Below are 23,162 nucleotides of genomic sequence, written 5' to 3' on the forward strand. Positions count from 1 at the left end.
AATGGCAGATTTGAGACTGGGCGAAAGTTGTTCAGAACTTGGGGATCCAAGGAGGGCTTCTTTAAGAGCGGTCTATCACTGCATCCTTGAGGGCTGATGGCATCACTCCCTCCTCAAGGGAGGCGTTCACCACTGCCCTGATCCCCTCACCCAGTCTCTCTCTGCAGCCCAGAATGAGCCAAGATGGGCAAGGATCAAGTAAGCAGGTGGTCGGACTTACAGATGAAAGCACCTTGTCCACTTCATCAGGAGGAAGAAGCTGGAACCGATCCCACAAAACCGGTTTGCCACAGACCGCCTCTTGCTCACTAACTATATCCACAGCATGTGGAGTAACACTCCTAATCTGATCAATTTTATCTGCAAAGTGCCTTGCCAAGGCCTCACAGGAGGCCTTAGAATGCTCCAGTGGTTCAGGAGCCACAGGACCGACCAGGCTCCGGACCACTTGGAACAGCCTCCTGGGACAGCACTCTGCAGATGCGATAGAGGCAGCATAATATTCCTTTTTTGCTGCCTTCACCGCCACATGATAGGCTGAAGATACAGCTCTAGCCCGTGTCTGATCATCTTTGGAGCGAGACTTCCGCCACTGGCGCTCTAGCCGTCTCACCTCCTGTTTCAGAGCTCATAACTGTGGATTGAACCATGGTGCAGTCCGAGCCCTGTTCAGGATAGTGAATAGTGATCTTGGTTTGCTGGATTTTGAAAACAGTCTGTCAACCTCTTTGCTCCTCATCAGTTGAGGGTGGAGGTGAACATCATCAATCACATTTGAAGTCTCAGTGCTGTGGTCCAGGGACCACCAACCGTAACCATTTCTGTCTTGTCTGTATTCAGTCTGTCTATTAATCCATGAGCTATGGCTTTTAGACACAAGTTTGGAGTGGTAATGGCTTCTCCTTGACTTGCTGATGACTCCGTGTAAAATGTACAGTTGTAAAGAGGGGATACAGTGGAACTCAGAGCCATGCCGAAGACTGGCTCCCAGATTAGTTATCCTTGCTCTTTGAGAACATTTGGTCAAAAATGAATAGAACGAGTTCCCTGTAAACTGGGTAGGTGCACAGCTTGGGGGTGCTCCTAGTCCTGTCACTTTCTTTGGAATTACAGGTGGCAGTGGTGGTGATAAGTGCCTTTTACCAGCTTCAGCTAGTTCACCAGCTGTGGTCCTTTCTGGAGAAGATGAACCTTGCATCTAGATACTTCTGGATTGATTACTGCAACGCTTTCTACGTGGAGCTGTCTTTAAAAACGGCTGTGTAATTTCAGTGCATGCAAAATGGTGCCGCCAGACAATTGTCTGGTATTCTAAAGATTGGTGCAAGTTCCTCTAACCTAATTTTGTTTCCAGGTTTGATTTAAAGTGCTGGTTTGGGCCTTTTAAAACCTTAAGTGGCTTAGGACCAGTTACCTGAGAAACCACCTGCTCCGATGTGAATCTGTCCAGCCTTTAAGATTGGCCTGGAAGGCCCTGCTCTCTATTCCATTTAAATATGTGATTCAGTGAAGGATGGATACGAGAGACAGGGCTCTGTGGTTCCACCACCCTTGTGCAAATCATTGGGTCGACTCTTTCCATATTTTGACGGAATTTGACGATTTAAATTTTTTTTAATCAATTATGTTTTTGCAGTTTTAGCAGTGAGTAATTTTGGAATTAAAACTGGAGACACACTTCTTTAACATTCAGAAAGACAGAAAAGAAAAATGCATTTCTCACCATCTGCTTTCAGAACAAACGGCACGCATCCTCTTTGCCACTGTTGGATAACCTAGTTAATAATGCCTCCTGGCATCCTGTGTCCTCTGCCCTGTTTGCCAAGGCTGGGCAATGGCAATGCATCTGGGATTTTTCAAGGTTGTCATTTGTAGTGTGGGCTGTCAGAGAATATGTGTCCTTAGACCAACCCTCAGGGTGACCTCATAAATTGTTGGAGAGAGTGGGATAAATGTTGTATGAATCCTCCTGGCATTAGGCATAGAGTGGTGGGTGCATCCAAAATGGTGGCTTAACTTTTCAAGGCACACTTCAGCCTTCAGCTAGTGTATCCCAGTATAGAATTTGGGGAATCACTGGTCTATGGTATCAAAGGCCACTGAAAGTTCTGGTAAGATTCAAAGGTTTGTGTATCCTATTTCAGTCTACAAATGTAGATCCCCTACCAAACTAGTGTTTGTCCTATGCTCAGGGTGTAAACTGGATTAGAAAGATTGTGGAATATCTCTCTTCTCTACCTATACTTGTTACGCTGATTAACAACATAGGAGGTCAGTATAGGAATGCCTCATTTTTGCCAGATTTTGGTTTCTATGCAGTTAAATCTCATCGAGATATGATAGCACTTTTGCCTCACATTTGTTTTTTTAACCCAAAATTGTAACAAAAGAAAGTGCCACCTGCCTGATAATCTTATTTTATTTGTGTTACATTGGAGCCATTCAAACATGTTTTCTTAGCTTGCTGAGGCTCACAATGGTAAAGTATGGGAAAATCTAGCCTTTTAGTTCTAATAACTGGAATTTTGTCAGTAGCATTAAAATTCTTTTTCACTCAGTCTTTCAGATATGAGTGGGATGGTCTCTTCTTTGGAAGCTTGTCACACTTGTTAAAATAAGATTTATTATACATCTGGGTCCACAGTGATTTCTAGTAGTCATTAAGAATTTATATCTTTGGGCCACTATATAACACTTAATAAGTGCACATTATCAATCACAGTTTAAAGTCATCAAATTAACACTGAGAGAGTTTTCTTGTTTTGGTTTCCTGTTTGAAGGTTGAGTTTTGGGGTTGGTGCAGGGGGAAGAAGGAAGACATACAGCCTTTCAAACTGTTGTTCAAGTTACATTATTACCACTTAGCTTGCTTTCAGAAACTATGATGCTCATGTAGTGTTGGATTCCATACCAACAAGGCAGGTATAGCTCCTCATAAATTGAAAAGTTCATTTGCATTTGGAAGTCTATCTAGTTTGTGTATTATGTAAGTGTTTGAAGGACAATTCAAAAAGAAAGTCTGGTTTTTAAATTATTTGTGTACTAAATTTGCTGATCTGAGTTTCCCAAAGGAAAAGCGTAATACAAATGAACTAAACAGATACATGTACTGCCTTATTTTGTTTTTAAGGTAAACAATAATAGCCACCCTGAGAACTTGGTAATAGGTGGCATATAAATGCCTAAAATAATAAAGATGTGCGTCCCATTGTGTGTGTGTGTGTGTGTTTGTTTGTTTGGAATGATTCATTTTCCTTTTAACAACTCTTCCTGATTTTTACTTTGCTTCCAGTTAGTAAAATGAAAATTGGTAACTGCAGTTGAAGACAGTGTGCTGGATCCAAAGAAATGTGAGCAAAAGGAAAATAGCTGTCGCTACTGTTCCACAAATGCTGAGCAAGAGTTCACACAGTGATATAATACATTGATTCAATCACAGTTCTTGTACTGCTGCCTATGCAAGAGGTTACACATGTTCTTGTACTAGCAGAAGAGCTTCTTTGGATTTAGCTACATTTTCTTGCACAGTGTTCTAACGTAAGGTGTAAAACGGCCCTTTTACGTGTGGAAAATAATGTTTGAATGTTTGGCAGGACAGCTTTTGGATCCAACACAGTGTTTGGGCTAATTAACTGCTAGACCTAAGATATAGTTTGAATCACTTTTCAGGGACAAAACCTTAGAAATGATTTCACTTACCATTTGTAGAGGAACATGTGGATCAGAGGAATTTTAAACATAGTCTAGACATTAATTCTGAATCTGTGTCTTAGCCTTAGGAGAATTCTTTCATTAATGATCCTGCTTCTAAATTCCACCACTACAGTTTGAATTGTTAAAAAAGGAAGTAAATACTTAAAAAGTTCTTTGTGCCATCATTGAGGTTCAGAGTTCCAGAGGAGTCGCAGTAGCTTTGTATTTTTTCTGTCTGTTCATGACAAACCAGCTACTGTACTTTCATAGAGTAGTACAGTCCTTGCCACTGGCAGTCTGTGTGACAGAGAGCCTGTAGGCTGACATAAAGTGCAGCCTGTTGTGAACTGCTAAGTGGGAGTCTGCCAAAAACTCAGCAGACAGAACTAATTGGGAGGTGGGGGAGAAGGATTTTTGTGCCCTCATCTCTCTTACTTTTTTTTTAACAAGATGGATATTGTTAAAGTAACTTGTTTATGTAAGATTTGTCTGCTTCTATTTTCTCATTGCATGAATCATTTTTTAACTTCAAATCTTGCACTGCAGGTCACTGAACACTTCCACATGGCAGCTGGCACAGGACCAAGCCCAAGACACACAACTCATCACAGTTGATGAAAAATTGGTAAGGGTTTTTGGCTGTGTATGCTACCTTGAGGGTTATTTTTGTGCCACAGGTATTCAGTACTCCATAGTGTACTAGAGAAACTATGTAAGCATAGCTACTAATTAAAAGGCCTTCCTCCAGTAAAATGGGAACCTTGATGAGTCATAAAGGCCTTCAGAAAAAAAAAATCCTTAGACATGCAAGAGTATAATATATGAAATCATGTATCTTGATGTTGAGTACATTGTGGTTAGAAAGCAGTAGGAAGCATTTTTAATATGTAATAAATGTGCTATTTTGAAATCCAGACACTTTCCTGTTCAAGGAAGTTATACATGACTTAACAACACTTTCCAAAATTAACTGTTGGGCTATCCTGTTTTAAAGAAATGCAGTATAAAGAAGCCATGTAAATTAATTGTAAACTGTGTTCATACACCCTGTTTTAAATATGCATGAAGGATTACAATTAGAAACAAATGCGTAGCATTCTTTTGCTAATCATTACCAGATCATAATTTTGGCAGCCTTTTAGTTCTAACATATTGCAGCGTGTGGTCCGTTACTAGTACTGTGATGCAACCTGATATTTATGCTTACATTATACAATAGTCTGACTTTTTTTGTAAAGCATCCAAGACTCCTGGTGGAAATGTCATAGCTAAAGCAATAATCTCCATTGACAATTGTATCACGTTTGATTTTTGGAGAGGAAAAATGGTAATCAGACCCCTAGGATACACAATTCATAGTTCACTTAGCTTTGAGCTTTATAAGAACATACCTTTAAAAAACACAATGCAGTGCCTGAAAAAGGTATTTGGAAAAACTTGCAGAAATATGGCAATTATTTAAGGGGTGTATCCAGCCCCTAGTATGTGCAGAACTTCATTCTGGAGGGGATTTTATTTCCCAAGGCCTTTACATTTTTATTGTATTCATTGTTTTTAACCTGTCTTATTATGTGAGCCACCATGAGACTTTTTATTATAGAGTGGCATATAAATAAACATAAATAAATTCCCGTGGTTGTAGTTTGCTTCCTGTGTTCAGGAGTATGTCCATGCTCCAGGAAGGGGATCAATTGCATTCCTAGTTTTTTAGTGATGCCATTAAAATATTTAAAAAGTGGATCTTTCAGATTGATTTCTTCAAGGATGCTATCTACAAACATGGAGAATGGTTCTTGGTGCAAACTGCTGAAATACTTAACCATTGTGTAGGAGCACATTTAAATTCATTTCCACATTTTTGTATTTTTTGTTAGCATAGGCAAATATTAAATATATACGAGAAACTGCAGAAGTTAAATTCATCTTGTAAGTAAAACGTATCCATTGTTAATCCTAAATACAGATGTTGCAGACTTTTCTTGGAGTATTTTCAGTCACTTTATAGGGCTATGCCCTCCCCAAATGATGCACAAACAGGCTTCATAAAAATCGGTGATTTAAAAAAAAATTGAATTTTAAAAATTTAAATTGGATTTTTTAATTTAAATCGGATTTTGAAATTTTCTTCAAACAATTAGTAAAAAAAGAGCCTTGGTCAAAGATACCATCATGAATACTAATTCTACAACTTCTAATTATATACTATGGATATGTTAACAGCAGTTTATGGAGATGGGAGATAACCTGATCAGTCCTATTCTGCACTGCAGGTGGTGTACAGAAGTGCATGTTCGCTCACTCTCATGCACGCTCTCTCTCTCTCAGCCTTGCCTCTCTCTGCATGCAAAGATAGAGACGATCAATGAATAGAGAATTTGGGGAGATGGATCTGAACAAGGAGGAGGAGTCTGGATATAAATACAAGCGATAGGGGAGGGGAATAGCAAGTGAAATCAAAAGGGAACAGAACATATTCATGCAGTCCTGACTCCCAAGGAAACTTCTGCTGCATGTATCCTTTGCAAAAACCCACGTTTTGTTAATGTTTTTGTTGAAGAAGAAGAAAACTCACCAGAATAATAAACCATCTTAGTATAATTTAAAAGCCTGTTTGGTGGTGGTGATTCTGGCTCATCATGACATGCTTAATTGAACGGTTGGAGCTGGTTCATCTCCTGAATTGACTTCACAAGTTCATTCTGCTTTAGTACTAAAATGACTAAATTATTATCCCATTTTTTTAATGAAAATTAATCTGAAAACAATTCAGAATAATTGCTTAGGGTGCACCTTCCTTCTAATGAAACCTACATCTCTGAATATGTATTAAAGTTATATTAAACAATAATGTACTTCTACTAAAAATGATGATTAAATAGGATCTTCCTCACTAGTGATTTAAACTGTGATTTAAATCATTAAAATGAATCCTTCAGAGAAGCGATTTAAAACATTTAAATCAATTTCATTTAAATAAAATTAACGCTGTGTACAAATAAGAACAAGAGAAGATACAAAGATATATCAGCAAACAAACGAACTACATTAAGAAGCGGCTTAATAACACAAATGCTAATTACAGTTTCAGTGACAGGCTGCATGGAAGAGGAAGGTCTTCAAACCTCACCTAAATGCCTGTATAGATGGGGCAAATTACAAGTCAATGGGAAGGATGTTCCACAGTTTTGAAGCCACCACTGAGAAGGCAGTATCACTTGCACATGCCAGCCTAACATAACAGCAGGCACTTGAGGAGGACTCCTGAAGTAGATCTTAGTGTATGGGCAGGATTATATGCGTGACGGGTCGCAAGCCATTTAGAGCTTGAAATGTTAAGACCAACACTTTGAATTGGTATTGGCTTACTGGCAGCCAATGCAGTTGGTGCAAAATCAGAGTTATGTTTTCTGACCACTACCAGCATCAAACTAACTGCATCTTATACCACCTGCAGCTTCTGGACTGTCCTCAGAGGCAGCCCCATGTAAAACACACTGCAGTAGTCCATTTTGGAGGTGACAGCTCCAAAGCTATTTCAGTTCTCCCTTATCCATCCCAATATCATATCCAGACACTTGTTGAGTTCCTCTGCCCCCATGGATTCTTAGGTGGAAAAGAGAGGTAGATCTGCATATCATCAGCATATTGTTGACACTAAAGCCCAGATCACCAGATGACTTCTCCGAGTGGCTTCATATAGATGTTGAAAAGCATGGGGAATAAAATGGACCTATGGCACCTGTAAGCCAAAGCCTACTTCCTGGTACCAACCATTAAAAAAAAATTAAAGCCACCATAATATTGTGCCTCTTAAGCCCAAGCTAGAGAGAAGCATGCCATTATGGTGTCAAATGCCACTGAGAGGTCTGGAAGAACCAAGAAGGTCGCGCTCGCACCATCTAGTTATCACCACAAGTCATCTAGTAGGGCAACCAAGGCAGTTTCCATCCTGAACCCAGGTTAGAATCCAGACTGGAATAGATCTAAGTAATCAGTTTCTCCAAAACTACAAGGAGTTAACCTTGCCCAGAAAGGGAAGATTTGAGACTGGTTGATAGTTGTCTTAAGTTCATAGGGTCTAATTTGGTTTCTTTAGTAAGGGTCGGACTACTGCTTCCTTAAGGAAACAGCTTCGCTCAAGGAGGAATTCACTATCTCCAGAGTCCAAGTCTTCAGTCTGATCCTGAATGCTTTTAATAACCATGATGAACAAAGATCTAAAGAACAGATAGTGAGTCTCAAACTTCTAAGCAAATGTAATATTATCAATTGTTTTTTGAGGTAGATGCAGTAGCTATGAAAAGTTTTTGTAGCTTCTTAAGAATGAAATACATCCAATCTACTTGTCTCCTTGGCCTTTCCTAGCCTAACTGGGTGAATGTCTGTTCTTCAGTTGCACTGATCATTTGGAGTACAGCTATACCTAGTTTTCACTGTGTTTCAAAATGTGAAAATGAGATTAATGCATTTCACTTTTAATGTCTTATGGCAACACTCATAGCAGTGAGCCACGCAATTGCCTGTTTACTATAACTATGTATTTAAATATTTAATTACTGTCTGTGTAGTAGGTATTTCAGGGACTCATACTTTGAGACAAACTGTAACTCTGGAACTTCAAATACTGAGATCTGAATTTCTCTCCCTGTCCCCCACAACACTAGGCTTCTTGCTCAGTGGAACAACTTAAATATGGTTGTTATATTTGAATGTACTCATATTGCCATTAATAAATTACGTAGAAGACTTTGCTATTTAATTTTTTATTCTTTTTTTTTAAAGATGGTACTATGGTGAACATGATTTTTCCCTACATAAACTATACTTTCGTTGCATTTTGCTTTTTCTCAAAAAAGAAAAGAAAAGAAAGAAAAAGAAGTTTGCTGCAGCTGCAGTGTGTAAGGAATTTCAACTTTTCATAGCCCAGCCAATACATTGTGCAACATTATTTGAATTATCTACTAACTGTAACTGTTATTCTTTTCCTAGCCCTGCTCTTCACAATAAGAACTCCTAGGATTAATAAAATAAACAAAATATTGTAATTATTCCTGGACTAGCAGAATGTGGAACATTTGAAAGAATATTTTTTTCCAGGTTGTTTTCGTTCATCTTAAATGTGTGAAGTCTTAGGTGGAGCAGATGATCACTTTGCTATCAAAACATTATTTGTGCTGTTTTCTGTATGAGTGCCTTAAGGTACAAATAAGCTCCTCTTAAAGAGATACCCCACTTAGTCTTGCCACAGGTGTCGCAATTGTTTTTTCTACGTAGGCAAAGTAAACTGGAACAATCAGACTTGAACATGGGTGTCTTCATAGCATCTTGAGTTTCTGTGGCGTAACAACAGCTTCAGCTGAGCCATCAGTGGGTTGAATTCCAGAGGTCTGGAGTTTATCCTGAAGAGCTGATAGCTAAGGCTTGCCATTTGATCTTGGCTGATGTGATAAATTGCAGGGTAAGAGGTAGCCCCTCTAGGCTTTGTCAGTGTTGGGAAATTGCCCTGTTGCTGATGTGAGATGTCAGCAGTGGTCTCCCTTAGTGAAGCTTAAAATGATTTAACTTCTAATATATGAAACAAAATTGGTTCCAGTACTATTATAGAAATCATGTTTCTCCTTGTGTAAAATGGTTTGCGTCACATATGGTTCTCCTTCAGTAATCTCTGCAATGTTTCTGCATGAGCCATCATGGTTATTGTATGCCTTTTAGTCCAGCTCACTTAAATTCTGAAAAGCTGATTAATGGATATTGTTCTTGCAAAAAATTTTCCAGCTCAAAAGCAGAAACGCATAGAAGTACTTAAACCAGCACATTATATATTCTAATTGTATTTTTAATTAATAATAAAGTAGTGGCTGATTATTACTGGAGAGGTTGGTATCATATGCCTGGACCATAAAAACCAACTGCAAAGGTGATTCTGTCAAATGAATCCTCCTATATTAGTGACAGTGGGATTTCTGATCAAAATGACAGACTTTCTCAAGTTTCCCAAGAAGCCACCTGTTCCCATTCCAGTTAGGCTTTTTATGTTGGAAGGAATAGGAGAAACATGTTCTAAAACTGTAGGCTTCAGTCAGGACAATAGTTGAATCAACCAAAGTTAATCACAATAATGAGCCATCTTACTGTGTAGGTACAAGTGGGATGAGATTTACATGGTGTTTTTTATAGATTCATAGTACTTTTATGTTTGCACTGTTTTTCAAACTCATACTTCTGAAACTGAGAGTCAATCTGCCCCTAAGAGTGGTACACTAGGGGTGGTATAAACTAGGCTCAGTTCTAATGCTTCCTCAGTCCATTATATATGGACAGGAGCAGAAGGCAGTACGTCATTCTCTCCTGGGCAGTGGCTGTGTTACCATTATCACTTTAATACCACTGATTAAAGTGGTAATGGTGAGAACCAGGAATACAACGCCTTATTTTTCATGGCCTCTTTGTTTCTGCAGGGGACCTGAAAGCATCTCTCTGATCCCTGTTTGCTCCTTTGATCTGCTTGACCTCAGGCTAGAGATGAGTGAATGCTGCCAGCTGAGCTGTTTGTCCTTATGTTGTGTTGGTTACGCTTGGAGGCCCAAATAATCAGGGGCAGTTCACTATGACACAGTTTTAGAACCTCTTGTAGGCAGTGCTATGGACTCTTCAGTATCTGCTCTGGAGCTAAATGACATACCTTAGTATACTGAAAATTGTGGCCAGTGTTGTAAAATTTACTGCTACAGATTTCCTGATGAATCCTTGAATTGATGAAACAACACTCAAGCATAGATTTGAGGATGAGAGTAATTTGGAAGAGTAAGTAAGAAAGGTCTGTTTGTTTTTTCAAATATAACTTAAAGTGCATTGCTACAAACTGATAGCTTGTTGGAGGCCTATGTCAAAGTGGACCGACCATACCGGTATGCATTCAACTACATACAGTCTACCATATTAGGCCAGGACTAAGTGTACCTCAACCAGGGCCATACTAGATCCATAAGATTGCTAGCAAGGATATGATCCTTTTTTTAAAAGAAAAGAAAAGAGAAGAACCCTATGTAATTTTCAGTGGGGATTTGATACCCTAGCCTGTGTATCTTTCCCCCCCATAAAATTTGTCCTAGACCTAGCTGTTTTTTCCCCAACTATGCCCATATTGCAGCTAAGTCACATTCAGCTGTTCTTGCTCTCTGTTAGTTTTTTAAAAAAAAACTTTATAATCCTCCATTAATATTTTTAATGGAAAGGGTGACTAGAAATCTAAGAAGACAGATAAATTATTCTTTAGGAATGAAAGTAATGAAAAGGCAAAACTTGATTTTGATTAAAATAGCCCATAATTCACACATTTCTTATGTCATGAAAATGCCAACATTTGAGCCACCCTGTATGAGTTGCAGACCTAATGAAGATATTTTAGCATAAGCAAACATGGAAATGTCTTCTGGGAAATACCTGAATAGGTTAAGTATGCAGTTCTTCTTTTTTTTTAAGTTTGCTAGTCCAGGCAACTGTTCAACTGTTACTGTTCGAACAAAATGAGAGCATAAAGAGAGACATAAGGAGTTTCAGCCTTGTAAATAAATAAAATACTTATCTGCAAAACATTTATTAGCTTGTCAGGACTGTAACCTATAGGAAAGTTTGATCAGTGGCAGGGTATCCTGGAAAGAATTTTACTTGCCCCAGGCAAATAGACAATTGCAAGATTTTGTTCCATTGTGCCCTCCTAAAAAATGCACGCTGTAAGTCGAGGAGTAGTTAATATGGGACCATGGATGTTCTCCAGCCTAGTGGAGCTCCTGATCCTCTTCCTGACGCATTGTTTTCTCCTCCTCTAGTATGACTTGATTAGATGTCATGAGACTGCTAAGGCCAGAAGGAGAGTTCACTGTACAGCTGGAACAAGATACAACTTGCTTGCCTTACATCACTTGGCCTGAACTACTGGCATTCTGGGAAATAACTGTTTAAGCAGTCTATGCCATAGGAGCTCTCCCAAATGATGAGCTACACATGGCAGATTGGAGTTTTAAAGATTTCTTTATTTAATGCATGACTATCCCACCATTCCAAAAAACATCTGGCAGCTTTCAAAGAAAATAAAAAGTGGAAAATATATAATAAAGTAAAGCCATATAGAAACTATTTTTATTTCTTTATTACATTTTTATACCACCCAATAACTAGAGCATCATAGCCAGAATTCAAATGGTCTCCCCAACCTTTTTGGTCCAATTGCCACTTTTGAAATACATATATTTTTAATGCTTTATTGTAAAATGTGAAATATTGAGAGAGTGTTTATTTATTACATTCCTATACTGCCCCATAGCTGAAGCGCTCTGGGCAGTTTACAAAAATTGTAACTTTTGTGGGTGCTCTCACAAAATGGCTGCCATGGTGGGTATGGCCAATCACAAAAAATACCTAGTTTCCAGAAGGCAAAGTGTTGAGGCTAAAAAAAAAAAAAAAGGTAACTTCCCTAACATCCTAAGTACAAGGCAGAGCTGAGGCCTGAGCTCTAAGACACAAAGCCACTCTTTTGAACCCACAGTTTTCTGCTCCAACATCCATTTCACAGAAGGCAAATTGATGAGGCCTGTACCTGGCCAGGAGTAAAAGCCAGTGGTGGTGTCTGAACCCCAAATTCTGAAGCACATCTTTGCTTCAACAATGCACAACAAAAGCCCATTTCACAGAAGGCAAATTGGTGATGTTCCAAGAAATACCACACCACATAGAAAACCCAGGCAAATCAATCAATCTCTCTCTCTCTCTCTCTCTCTCTCTAGGCAAGATATGCCTCCCAATCACTGCTACTCCTCTAGCCTCCTCCCCTGGATTCTCCCTGCCACTCCCAGCATACCTTTTTCTTTTTTCTTGGTGTTTGGGCATGCTTCAGAATAAAGGACTGAACTGAAGCCACCTGCCATTTCTATATTCCAAGAATGCCTGTTGGGGTCAGAGGCATTGTTGGAAATAAAGATGGTGGTGGAGGCCAACACATGTCAGCCTAGCAGTGTTTTTTTTTAAACAAAAAAATAAGGGGCAGGCAGCCTGGTGGGTATCAAGGGAGATGTTCACAGGCACAGTAATACCCACAGACACTACACTGGGGGAGCCCATTTATAGGCTAACCTGGTTTCTAAGATTACAGAGAATGGAAACATATAAACCATTATTGTTTGGGAAGGAGATGACCATAGCTCAGTGGTAGAATGCATGCTTTGTATGCAAAACGTCTCAGGTTCAATCCCTGGTATCTGCAGTTAAAAGGATCAGGTAGGTGATGTGGAAGACTTGCTCAAGTCCCTGGAGAGCTATTCACAGTCACAGTAGACGATACTAGACTAGATGGACAAATAGTCTCACTTGGTATAAAGCAGCTTCCTATGTTTGGTAGACAAGTATCCAGGATGCCCTCTGTTTCCATTTTGTAGAGGTCCTAGCTGCAGTTGTTAGAGGGAATAAAACCACTAAAGTGAGTGAAAAAAAATAATAGGGTAATTAAATTCTGGGGAAGGGTTGTAGCTTAGTGGTTTAATACCTGACATCTCTACATAGGTCTGGGGGAAAAAAACCTTCTCTAACCCAGGATAGCCACTGATAATCAGTTGTGGACAATACTGAACTAGATGGGCCATTGGTCTGACTCATTATAAGGCAGTTTTCTATGTTCCTAAATGTCTCTTAATGAGCTGACTAATTAGTGAATAACGTATTGACATTATCTTTGTACAGGGAGTTGGTAAAGAATAAATTGGAAAATACAGATCAGTGTAAAGATCAAACAGCGTCTAAAAATTGAATTTATAAAAGCAAAAGAGAACGTTTCCACTGAGTTCTTCCCAAATTCTCTTAAGATCAGTGTGAGAAATGAATATTTCATTGACAGACAGAATAACACTCTTTGGTTCTTTATTAAGGTAAAACAGGATTTGTGGCGCTAGATAGATTTAAATATTCCCTGGTCTGGCAGGAATGTCTTGAGATTTATTTTAATCCATGCTCCTCTAGGGAAGCCCAAGGCAGCTAGCAACATAAAACAAAGATCAAATCAAGTAAAATATAAAATAAAAACAATTGCAAATAAACCATTTAATAGTGAAGGAGTGGTTGATAAATACCAAAACAAATCAAACATACTTTTTTTTAAACCTGCCAAAATAAAGTGTTTTTAAAAGGCAGCGAAAGATCATTAAAGGGGGTATCAGATGAATCCCCCCAGGCAGAGAGCCACAGCCACAGAGAAGTCTTCTCACGCATCCCACCAAATGTGCCTCTAATATAGGTGGAGCTGCCTTCTGCTGATCTTAAAGGGCGTGCAAACTTATATGGAAGGAGATGATTCTTCAACTATTCTGGCCCCAAATGATCTAAGGCTTTAAAAGTAATAACCAGCATCTTGAATTGAGCCTGGAAATGAATTGATAACCAACTGGAACAACAAATGTCTCGCATACTCCCAATATACTGGAGCCTAAAGGAGCATTTTGTGTTATGAGCTTTCCTGTAAGTGGCACTGGTAGCTTGAATTAAGACTGGAGAAAAATGATTATTATGTATGGATATGTTTTATATGTCCTTCCTTTTTTCCTATTATTATTAATATTACATTTATATCCCACCTTTTTCCTATTGCAAGGAACCCAAGGTGGTTTACATGGTCGTCCTCTCCATTTTTCCCTCTCTTTTGTGGATTTCCCCACCCCCATTTTTTTTTTGTTGGTTATTGTTAACTTTGCAAAAAGAGAAAAGAAAAAAAAGACTTGAGATAGAAATGCTTGGTAACAATTTATAGCTACATAAATCATTCTGGGAATGTTATTGAGGCACGGTACAGAAATATCCATAAGTAAAATTAAAACAATTTCAGCTTTGCTGATAAAATCAGAAAATGTTACTAATCCATCCACCTATATGTTTCTGAGATAAGACTGGGTCTGTCAAACTAGCCACCAGGAAAAATAGTTATTTGTCCTGAGCAAATAGCCTAGTAGCAAACTGCAAGATTAAGCTGTTCGAACAAAAACTATTAGCTTAGTCTTTAAAATTCTTGCCATGGATTTCTAGGGCAAGCCAAAGGTCTCAGTTAAGATGTGTGAGTTGCCGTTTTATGAATTTCGAATAAATTTAAAATAAAATTCAGCTCATAGGTATCTGTTCTAGATTTGGGGACATAGATGTCTTTACATTATAGTTTAGATAAAAGGTGGTTTATAAGCCTTGCTTCTTCTGTTTCATCAGATTATGAAGCACACTGGCAAAGCGATGGATATGTACATATGCAAAGGAGCTGAAGTACAGTGGAAGAAAAACCCAAGTTTAAAAGACAAAGCCTAAAAAGTACCAAGTACTTGCATTTGTATCGTATCATATTTGCATTTCCTTTAGTGTTATATTTTCCCCAATCTATACAAAATATTGTCCCCAATCTATACAAAACTTTGTTTTTGCTGGAATTTGAGAACCTAAATACTAAACTAAACAAGCAACAGTAGGCCTCTGTGCTAGTAGGGATGTCGGAGAAATCTGCAACAGAACCAGTGAGTTTGGATTTTCATGAATCCAACCTGTGGATTCTGCAGCGGACCGGCTTTTCCCCTGTTGGGTGGACTTTCAGACTGTTTTTCTAACCATCAGCAATTTTGTGCAAATTTTGTCATAAAAAATACAGTGTTTTTTAAAATGGCCAAAAATGTGCATTTCTCCCATAGGCTGAAGTGTGAAATGTGCATTTTGGGGAGAATTGTGAATTTGTTCATTTTTGCACACATGATTTCAATAAATTCAGAATCCTCATGTGCTACTACTTTTCCTGCAGTGGTGCAAGCTAAGGCTTCTGCCACAACTAAAGCATCCTTTTAAATTGGTTGTTCACTGCACCTGAAATACCATTTGTGAAAATAATATGCCAGTATAAGGTAGACATCCAAACAAGGGCACGCCAAAGAGTGTTCAAACTACCGTACAATTGCGCTCATTTCACATTCCAGCAAGGTTATTCTCAAAATCCTACAAGCTAGGCTTCAGCAGTATGCAAACCGAGAATTACCGGAAGTACAAGCTGGGTTTCAAAGAGGCAGAGGAACTAGAGATCAAATCGCCAACTTTCGCTGGATCATGGAGAAAGCAAGAGAATTCCAGAAAAACATCTATTTCTGCTTCATTGACTACGCTAAAGCCTTTGATTGTGTGGATCACAACAAACTGTGGCAAATTCTTAAAGTGATGGGAGTACCAGACCACCTTACCTGTCTCCTGAGAAACCTGTACAAGAGTCAAGAAGCAACAGTAAGAACCAGACATGGAACAACCGATTGGTTCAAAATTGGGAAAGGAGTACGACAAGGCTGCATATTGTCACCCTGCTTATTTAACTTATATGCAGAGTACATCATGAGAAACACCAGGTTGGATGAATCACAGGTCGGAATTAAGATTGCTGGGAGAATTATCAACAACCTCCGATATGCAGACGATACCACCCTAATGGCAGAAAGCGAAGAGGATCTCAAGAGCCTCTTGTTGAGGGTGAAAGAGGAGAGTGCAAAAGCTGGTTTGAAACTCAACATTACAAAAACGAAGATCATGGCATCTGGCCCCATCACTTCCTGGCATATAGAAGGGGAAGAAATGGAAGCAGTGACAGATTTTACTTTCTTGGGCTCCAAGATCACTGCAGACGGTGACTGTAGCCCTGAAATTAAAAGACGCTTGCTCCTTGGGAGGAAAGCTATGGCAAACCTAGTCAGCATAGTAAGAAGCAGAGACATCACCTTGCCGACAAAGGTCCGTCTAATCAAAGCTATGGTTTTCCCAGTAGTAACGTATGGCTGTGAGAGCTGGACTATAAGGAAGGCTGAGCGCCGAAGAATTGATGCCTTCGAACTGTGGTGCTGGAGAAGACTCTTACGAGTCCCCTGGACTGCAAGGAGGTCAAATCAGTCCGTCCTAAAGGAAATCAACCCTGAGTGCTCATTGGAAGGACAGATACTGAAGCTGAAGCTGAAATATTTTGGCCACCTAATGCGAAGAGAACACTCTCTGGAAAAGACGCTGATGCTGGGAAAGACTGAAGGCAAAAGGAGAAGGGGACAGCAGAGGATGAGATGGCTAGATAGCATCACGGATGCAATGAATATGAACTTGAGCACGCTCCGGGAGAGAGCGCAGGACAGGAAGGCCTGGCATGCTATGGTCTATGGGGTCACAAAGAGTCGGACACGACTGAACAACAACATAAGGTAGACAAGCATTGGATCAGGTTGCTCCTCATCCCTGAATCAGCCCCTTGCTCCTCATCCCTGTACTGTATGGAGCAGCCTTCCCCAACCTGGTGCCCTCCAGATGGTTTAGACTCACAACTCCTATCATCTCTGACCATTTGCCATGCTGGATGGGGCTGATGGCATCCAAAGCCATCTGGAGGGCACAAGGTTGGGGAAGGCTGGTATAGAGCTTCACCAGAGTGGCTGCTGCCCCAGGACAGACTTGAGTCCTATATGTTGCTTATTCTGTGCTTCTAAAACACTCTTGATTTTTTCCTATTTACTGAAGACTTGTTTTAGTCTCCTGCCTCCATCCAAATATATTCTTACAGCTAGTTCCAGTTCAAAGCATAGTTGAAGGACAGCTGTACCTTGGACTCAGGCAGCAGAAGGATTATAACAGCCATATGACCAAAGTTTTATGTTTAAACTGAAGGTTATGTCATTGACAGGAGGAAACGTTTCTTCTTTGCCCTTAACAGTGCAGGAACTCTACTGCTTTTTACACTTACTGAAATTTGTTGAAAACAAATGTATAAAAAGTGTAGTGTTACTTAAGATGTTTGGCAAATGACAATGTTCAGTTTGGGTTATATGTGTATTCTATTTTCTGATCTTTGGATTTATGTTTTCATTTTATTTGGTTCACCTATATTATTCCTTTGAAAAAACACAATATATATATTTTACAAAGATGGTGGGCAAATATCCTAAATTCTTGGCACATTTGTTATTGATAACAATAACAAATTCTTTCTGACAAATTGACATAATCAGTGTGTGACTGCTTGCATTTATATGACCTCATGAAGCCCAGTTATCTGAGTAACACTCTAGAGCATTGACTCTGAAGCTCAGGGCACTTGAGTATCCTCCAGTACAACTTTGCCTTGGCATCTACCAATCAACCAGTCATTACTTTTGTTGTCTGACTGGAACAGCTTCTGTTAACATAGAAGCTGCCTTATACCTAGTTAGGCCATTGGTCAACTTAGCTCAGTACTGTCTACACTGACTGGCAGTGACTCTCCATGGTTTCAGACACTGATTTTTCCCTGTTCTACCACTGACTTACAGTCCCTGTGAAGCTGTGGTCATTACCCCCAAATCTTCACATTCTGGCAACCCACTCCTCTGAAATTGCTGATTGCTGTTTTATTTATATGGAGACATTCTTTATAGAAAATATAGTGGCTTTCCTTCGGTATTCACTGACCGTGGGGTTTGATTAGCTCTGTTAGTGTGCTGTTCCTTAGCCTAAAGGGTATAACCTTTTTGCTCACTACAGCATTAATGCTTTCTATTTTGATTTCTTCTCCCTCATTTCCAAGATTAATTAAGGGATCTCAGAAGCAAATCCAAGACATGCCTAAATACCTTGGCATGTAGCTTCAATACCATACTTCTTAGTATGCAGACGTCATTACTACTTTAAACGGATCTAAAGAATTCTTATAAAAGCTGTAAAACTGTGCTTAAGAAATTAGACTAAATTAAAATAAAGTACACAACATTTGTTCTACTTAATAGAGATGTATATGAAAAGAGAAATTAAGCAGGGAAGGGCAGCTTTTTCTGCCATATTCAATTCTCTCTAAAGCTCAGGCTCTAACCAAAGAATGAACAGAGTAAGTTTAAAAAAAAACATATACTATTCCTTCTACCCCATCTAACATGCTATAGGAGTATTTGTGTTGAACCCTGTTTCAGATATGGGCTATACTTGTACTGCTTATGATTACTGGGCTATCTGATGGATTTGGGTAAGCCCTGGAGTTCTGTGTTCAAATTTGTTGCTATTTGCATCACTAGAAATAGTTAGTGTAGCTGTGGTCTGCAGAACATACATCTCTGCAAAGGATTGCAGGGAGTCTCTGTCTTGAAGACTTTTGTACACAACATGTTAGTTCATTCAGATTTTTAAAAAGTATTATCTCTGAAAAGGGGAGGAAGGCAAAATGGCTGGGAGGAAAAGTAGTTGTAAGATCTTTTTCTGTATGGTGATTTCAAGTAGTAGAGGACATCAGAAGTTAATTCTTTGTTTTAGTGTATAATGTGAGCACAGGGATTGATCCTGGATATAGAATACAGACACTACTATCAGTATTTACTAGATAAAAGCACTTCAAGCTAGTTCAAATATAACTTTAGAAGCACGATTATAGCAGTAACCAAACAAGAGTATCAACTATTTGACTTGACTTGAGTGCTCTTATTGCCACCGGACCTCTGTTAGTTGTAGTATCCTCTTGAATGTATATGCTGGCGTTGTTGTGGAAAGAAATTCTAGAGTAGCTGGATGGGAGGCAAGTTTCAAACTAAAGACATCTTAAACTTGAGCCTGATGCAGCCAGGACCCACATTAAACAGATTCGAAGGTACCAGTATGACTCATCCACTTGTGTGAAAGAGTGATACAGTTTATTGATGGTAAATGAATGCAGATAATAAAAGCAAGGAAAAACTTACATGCGTCCCTCAGCTTGAAGCTGTAGCTGCCCCAGTTCCCTTGAAGCAGCAAGCATCACGCCAAGACTGTTTATCTGAGCAGGTGGTATACCTTTCCCCTCTCAGACAAGAACAGGTAGCAGGCTAGTCTGCTCTGGATTTTATATGGCTTTTCTCACTGAGTTAGTCTGAGTCACAAGGCACACGCACACCTCCCTCCCTTCACCAAGGAGGAGAAAGGGGGGCCTTTCTGTGAGAAAGAAAGTTTCTTACAGCAGAGGAGGAACATTCTTACCAGCTGTCCTAGCATGAAATGTATGGAGCACCCGCGGTGCATTATCTAACTTTGGTGTTAGTAGCAAAAGCACTGTCCTTCATTATAGCTGCATTTCAAAGAAGAAATCTAGTAAACCAACCAATATACAGGGCTATACAGGTCTCTGCACTGCGAACAGCATATAGGGCGCTGTGCAGGGTCACACCTGACTCCTCGCTATTTTTCCGAAACCAAATCCAATACAAAAGACAACTGAAATGTACAAGTAATTAACAGTGTGTTCACTCTGTGTTCACATTTAATGTTTTTAGTAGAGTATATCTGACTTTATCCCAGTCTTTCATTCCCAGAATGCTTTAACCTTGGGCTTCTGCCATGTTCTTCCATCATTAATTGTGCTCTTGATTATCACATTGAAGTCTACCAGGTTAGAAGTGATAATCAAAGCCACAATTAATGGTGGCAAATTCAACTCTTCAAGTTGTAGATGTGAAGCTATGAAGCAGAAAATAGAAGCCATTTGTAAATGGACAGATGTCTGCAAACATGGAAAAGTGGAGGTGCCATCCCTTCTATTCTGGAGAACTTATTATGGCTGTTGATATCAGCTGTTATTTAAGAACTTGGTTGTTTAGGTACAGCTTATTGGTTTGAAGCACAATAATATGCCACATGATTTTTGTCCACAAAAGTCCTTAAAAACAACCGTTAGAATAACTCTTGGGGCTATTACAGGCAAACTGTTACCAAAATGTACCTTCTTGAGACATTGTACATTTCTGTAATAGAACCATATAGCTTGCTATAACCCCCAAATGTCAGTCTACTGGAGTAAATGCTTCTCAACAGCATTTGAAAAAAGTGTTTGATAACTGAAAGGCTAGGGTGGTATTAAAGGTATCCTCTTAAGTAGTGCATGCATATTTATATTTAGATAAGTATATTCACTTTTTAAAAGATTGCAAATTCATTGCAATTCATTGACTGCCAATTAATTCCCCCTTTAATTAGAATAACGTATCTCAATTCAGCCTCCAGTGCTTGCTGCCACTTGCTTTTCTAAGTAATTACTGTTTGATTAAGCATGTGGCAGTGTTAGCAAGCTCAGCTAGCTGGCTAGTGATACAGAGCTTTCTGCAAAATGTCTGCAGGCAACAAGTATTCCGCCAGCCGACAGACTGTATCTGAAGCTGTGGCAGATCAAGCAACAAAATCAATAAATTATCTCTGTTTGTAAAGGGTTTTTACGGTATTCTGAAAGAGAGAAACTTTACTTGAAAAGGTAATGCTGTGAGATGTGCCAGCTTGGTATCATAGCAAAGGAGCATCTGTTGCCAGCATTTTAAGAAATTCTGTGGGCCAACAGCAGCTCGTTTTGAATTACTAGCCTGGCAAATATGTTTGTGTTGGTGATTGCATTTAGTTTTCAAAGGCTTTCATTTTTTCAGTTCCTTTTCATTTTGGTACATGGCAGTGCTATCTCCGCTGGGTTATAGGAGCATCTGAGGTTGGGGTTATACAATTTTTCTAACATCTCAAGTGTCTGTTTTGTCTGGACTTTGCTCATAGAGTGTTCTTGTGCAGATATTTCAAGGCTTTAGTCTGGAGCATTGGGTCAAAGGATATGTCTCTTTGAAGGGCAGACAGGAGGCCTTCTTTATTCATGAAGTAGTATTTCACTTTACATCAAAGAATGGTAGCTTTTCAGACCTTATTAGGATGGCGGTTCAGTGCAAACCTTTAAAAAGATATAATTGAACAATATATATGTTCAGATTCAGATATTTTGTAAGTTGTGTCATAGTGTGTGTCAGCGTCAAGTGTCTACACTATATTTGTTTGTTAATGGTATTTCTGTGCCACCCTATAACAGAAGTTCTCTGGGCAGTGGACATAAAAATGGTTAAAATACAAAATTAGCAATAAAAGATACTATTACAGTTTAAAACGCATCACAGCAGAGATTAAATGCAGAAAGTTTAAACTTAATAATTTAAAAGGGCTAAGCCTCAAAATCCATAAAATAAAAAAGGCTTGTAAAAAGCCTGGGAATTTTTTTTTAAAAAATTGCCTGATGCCAAAAAGAATACAAATTAAGTGCCAAGCACGCCCATCTGAGGAGGGCATTCCACAACCAGAGTGCAATTGGGGGTGTGTGTGTTCTCTTCTGAAGCCATCCACCAGATCTCACTTGGTGGTAACACTTGGAGAAGGGCCTCCAATAATGATCTCACAGATAGGAATATATGGAAGGAGGCCATCCTTCAGGTAACCTGGCCTCAGGCTGTTCAGGGCTTTAAAGGTTAAAACCAGCACTCTGAACTGGACTCGGAAAGGGACTGGATGCCAGTGGAGCTGAGAAAGCATTGGCGTAATATATTCAGAATGTCCAGTCCCAGTTAACAATAATGCAATCTTATTTTGGACTGTTTCTAGGCTGGTTTCAAAGGCAGCTGCATGTACAATGCAGTATTCCCCTGTATAATGGGAGGTTACCATAGAATGAGCAACTATAGCCAGACTATCGCTGTCTAGGTAAGGTTTATCAGCCAAAGCTGATAAAAGGCCCTCTGAGCCACTGGGCCTACCTGTGCCTCCAGTGACAATTCTGAATCAACTACTGTGAACATGATCCTGTAGTTGGAGGGAATGCAATCTACTTCAAAGCAGGTTGAATAACACTCAACTGGGCAGATGAACCCCCCACAAACAGTACCCCAGTCTTGTCTGGATTGAGTCTCAGTTTATTGACTCTCATCCAGTCCATTACTGCACCCATGCACTGACTGAGAACACTCACTGCTTATCTTGGATTTTATGAAAAAGAGAGAGCTGAGTGTTATCTGCATATTGATTGAACCTCAGTCATAATCTCTGGATAAACTTTGGCTTATCCACAGAGCTTTGGCTATTGGGCGGTATAGAAAATAAATAAATAAATAAATCCTCACCTAGTAGTTTCATGTTTATCCTAACAGTATGGGAGATAAGATGGAACCCTGCAAGACCCCAAAACACAATTTTCTGAAATCACACAGCACCACCTTTTGGAATCAGCCATCGAAGTCGGAGTGGAACTGGTGCAAAGTCCTCAACTCAGCCAACCTGTCCAGGAGGATACCATGGTCAATGGTATTGAAAGCCACTCAGAAATCTAAGATAATGAACAGAGTTACACTTCCCCCTCTTCCTCTTGACAGAGGTCATCCCACAGGGCAACCAAGGCAGTTTCTGTTCCAAAACCAGATCTGAATCCAGAATGCAATGGATCTTGTAATGTTTAAAGTTTGCTACCCACAGGCACTCTGATCAGTGGTCTCATGAACTCAGGAAGATTCTTCCATGCATTCGTTCTGGGTGGGAACAGGAAGTAAACATGTATTTTCTAGAATTCAGTTTCTGGGTTGGGAACGATAGTCACTGCACAAAATATCTATTTTTCCCCTGCTACTAGTCATCTGGCTGGCAGAAAGAGGGATTTG

At 39.4% G+C, this 23,162-nt stretch overlaps 1 protein-coding gene across 3 annotated transcripts in view; it reads left to right on the plus strand.

Moving 5' to 3' along the window:
* Positions 1-23,162, plus strand: part of NDUFS4 (NADH:ubiquinone oxidoreductase subunit S4) — a 57,328-nt gene that overhangs the window by 15,080 nt on the left and 19,086 nt on the right. For 2 of the 3 annotated variants that reach the window (XM_084833209.1, XM_084833210.1), the window contains exon 2: positions 4,240-4,318. In XM_084833209.1, coding sequence (XP_084689335.1) covers positions 4,240-4,318 — 79 coding nt within the window. Of the gene's footprint in view, positions 1-4,239; positions 4,319-14,931; positions 17,038-23,162 lie in introns of those variants that run through there. The other variant, XM_084833208.1, reaches the window with a different exon arrangement.

Source organism: Heloderma suspectum, chromosome 2, assembly GCF_057233095.1.
Source record: "Heloderma suspectum isolate Gila_16-S chromosome 2, 16-S_ref, whole genome shotgun sequence".
Classification (NCBI taxonomy): Eukaryota; Metazoa; Chordata; class Lepidosauria; order Squamata; family Helodermatidae; genus Heloderma; species Heloderma suspectum.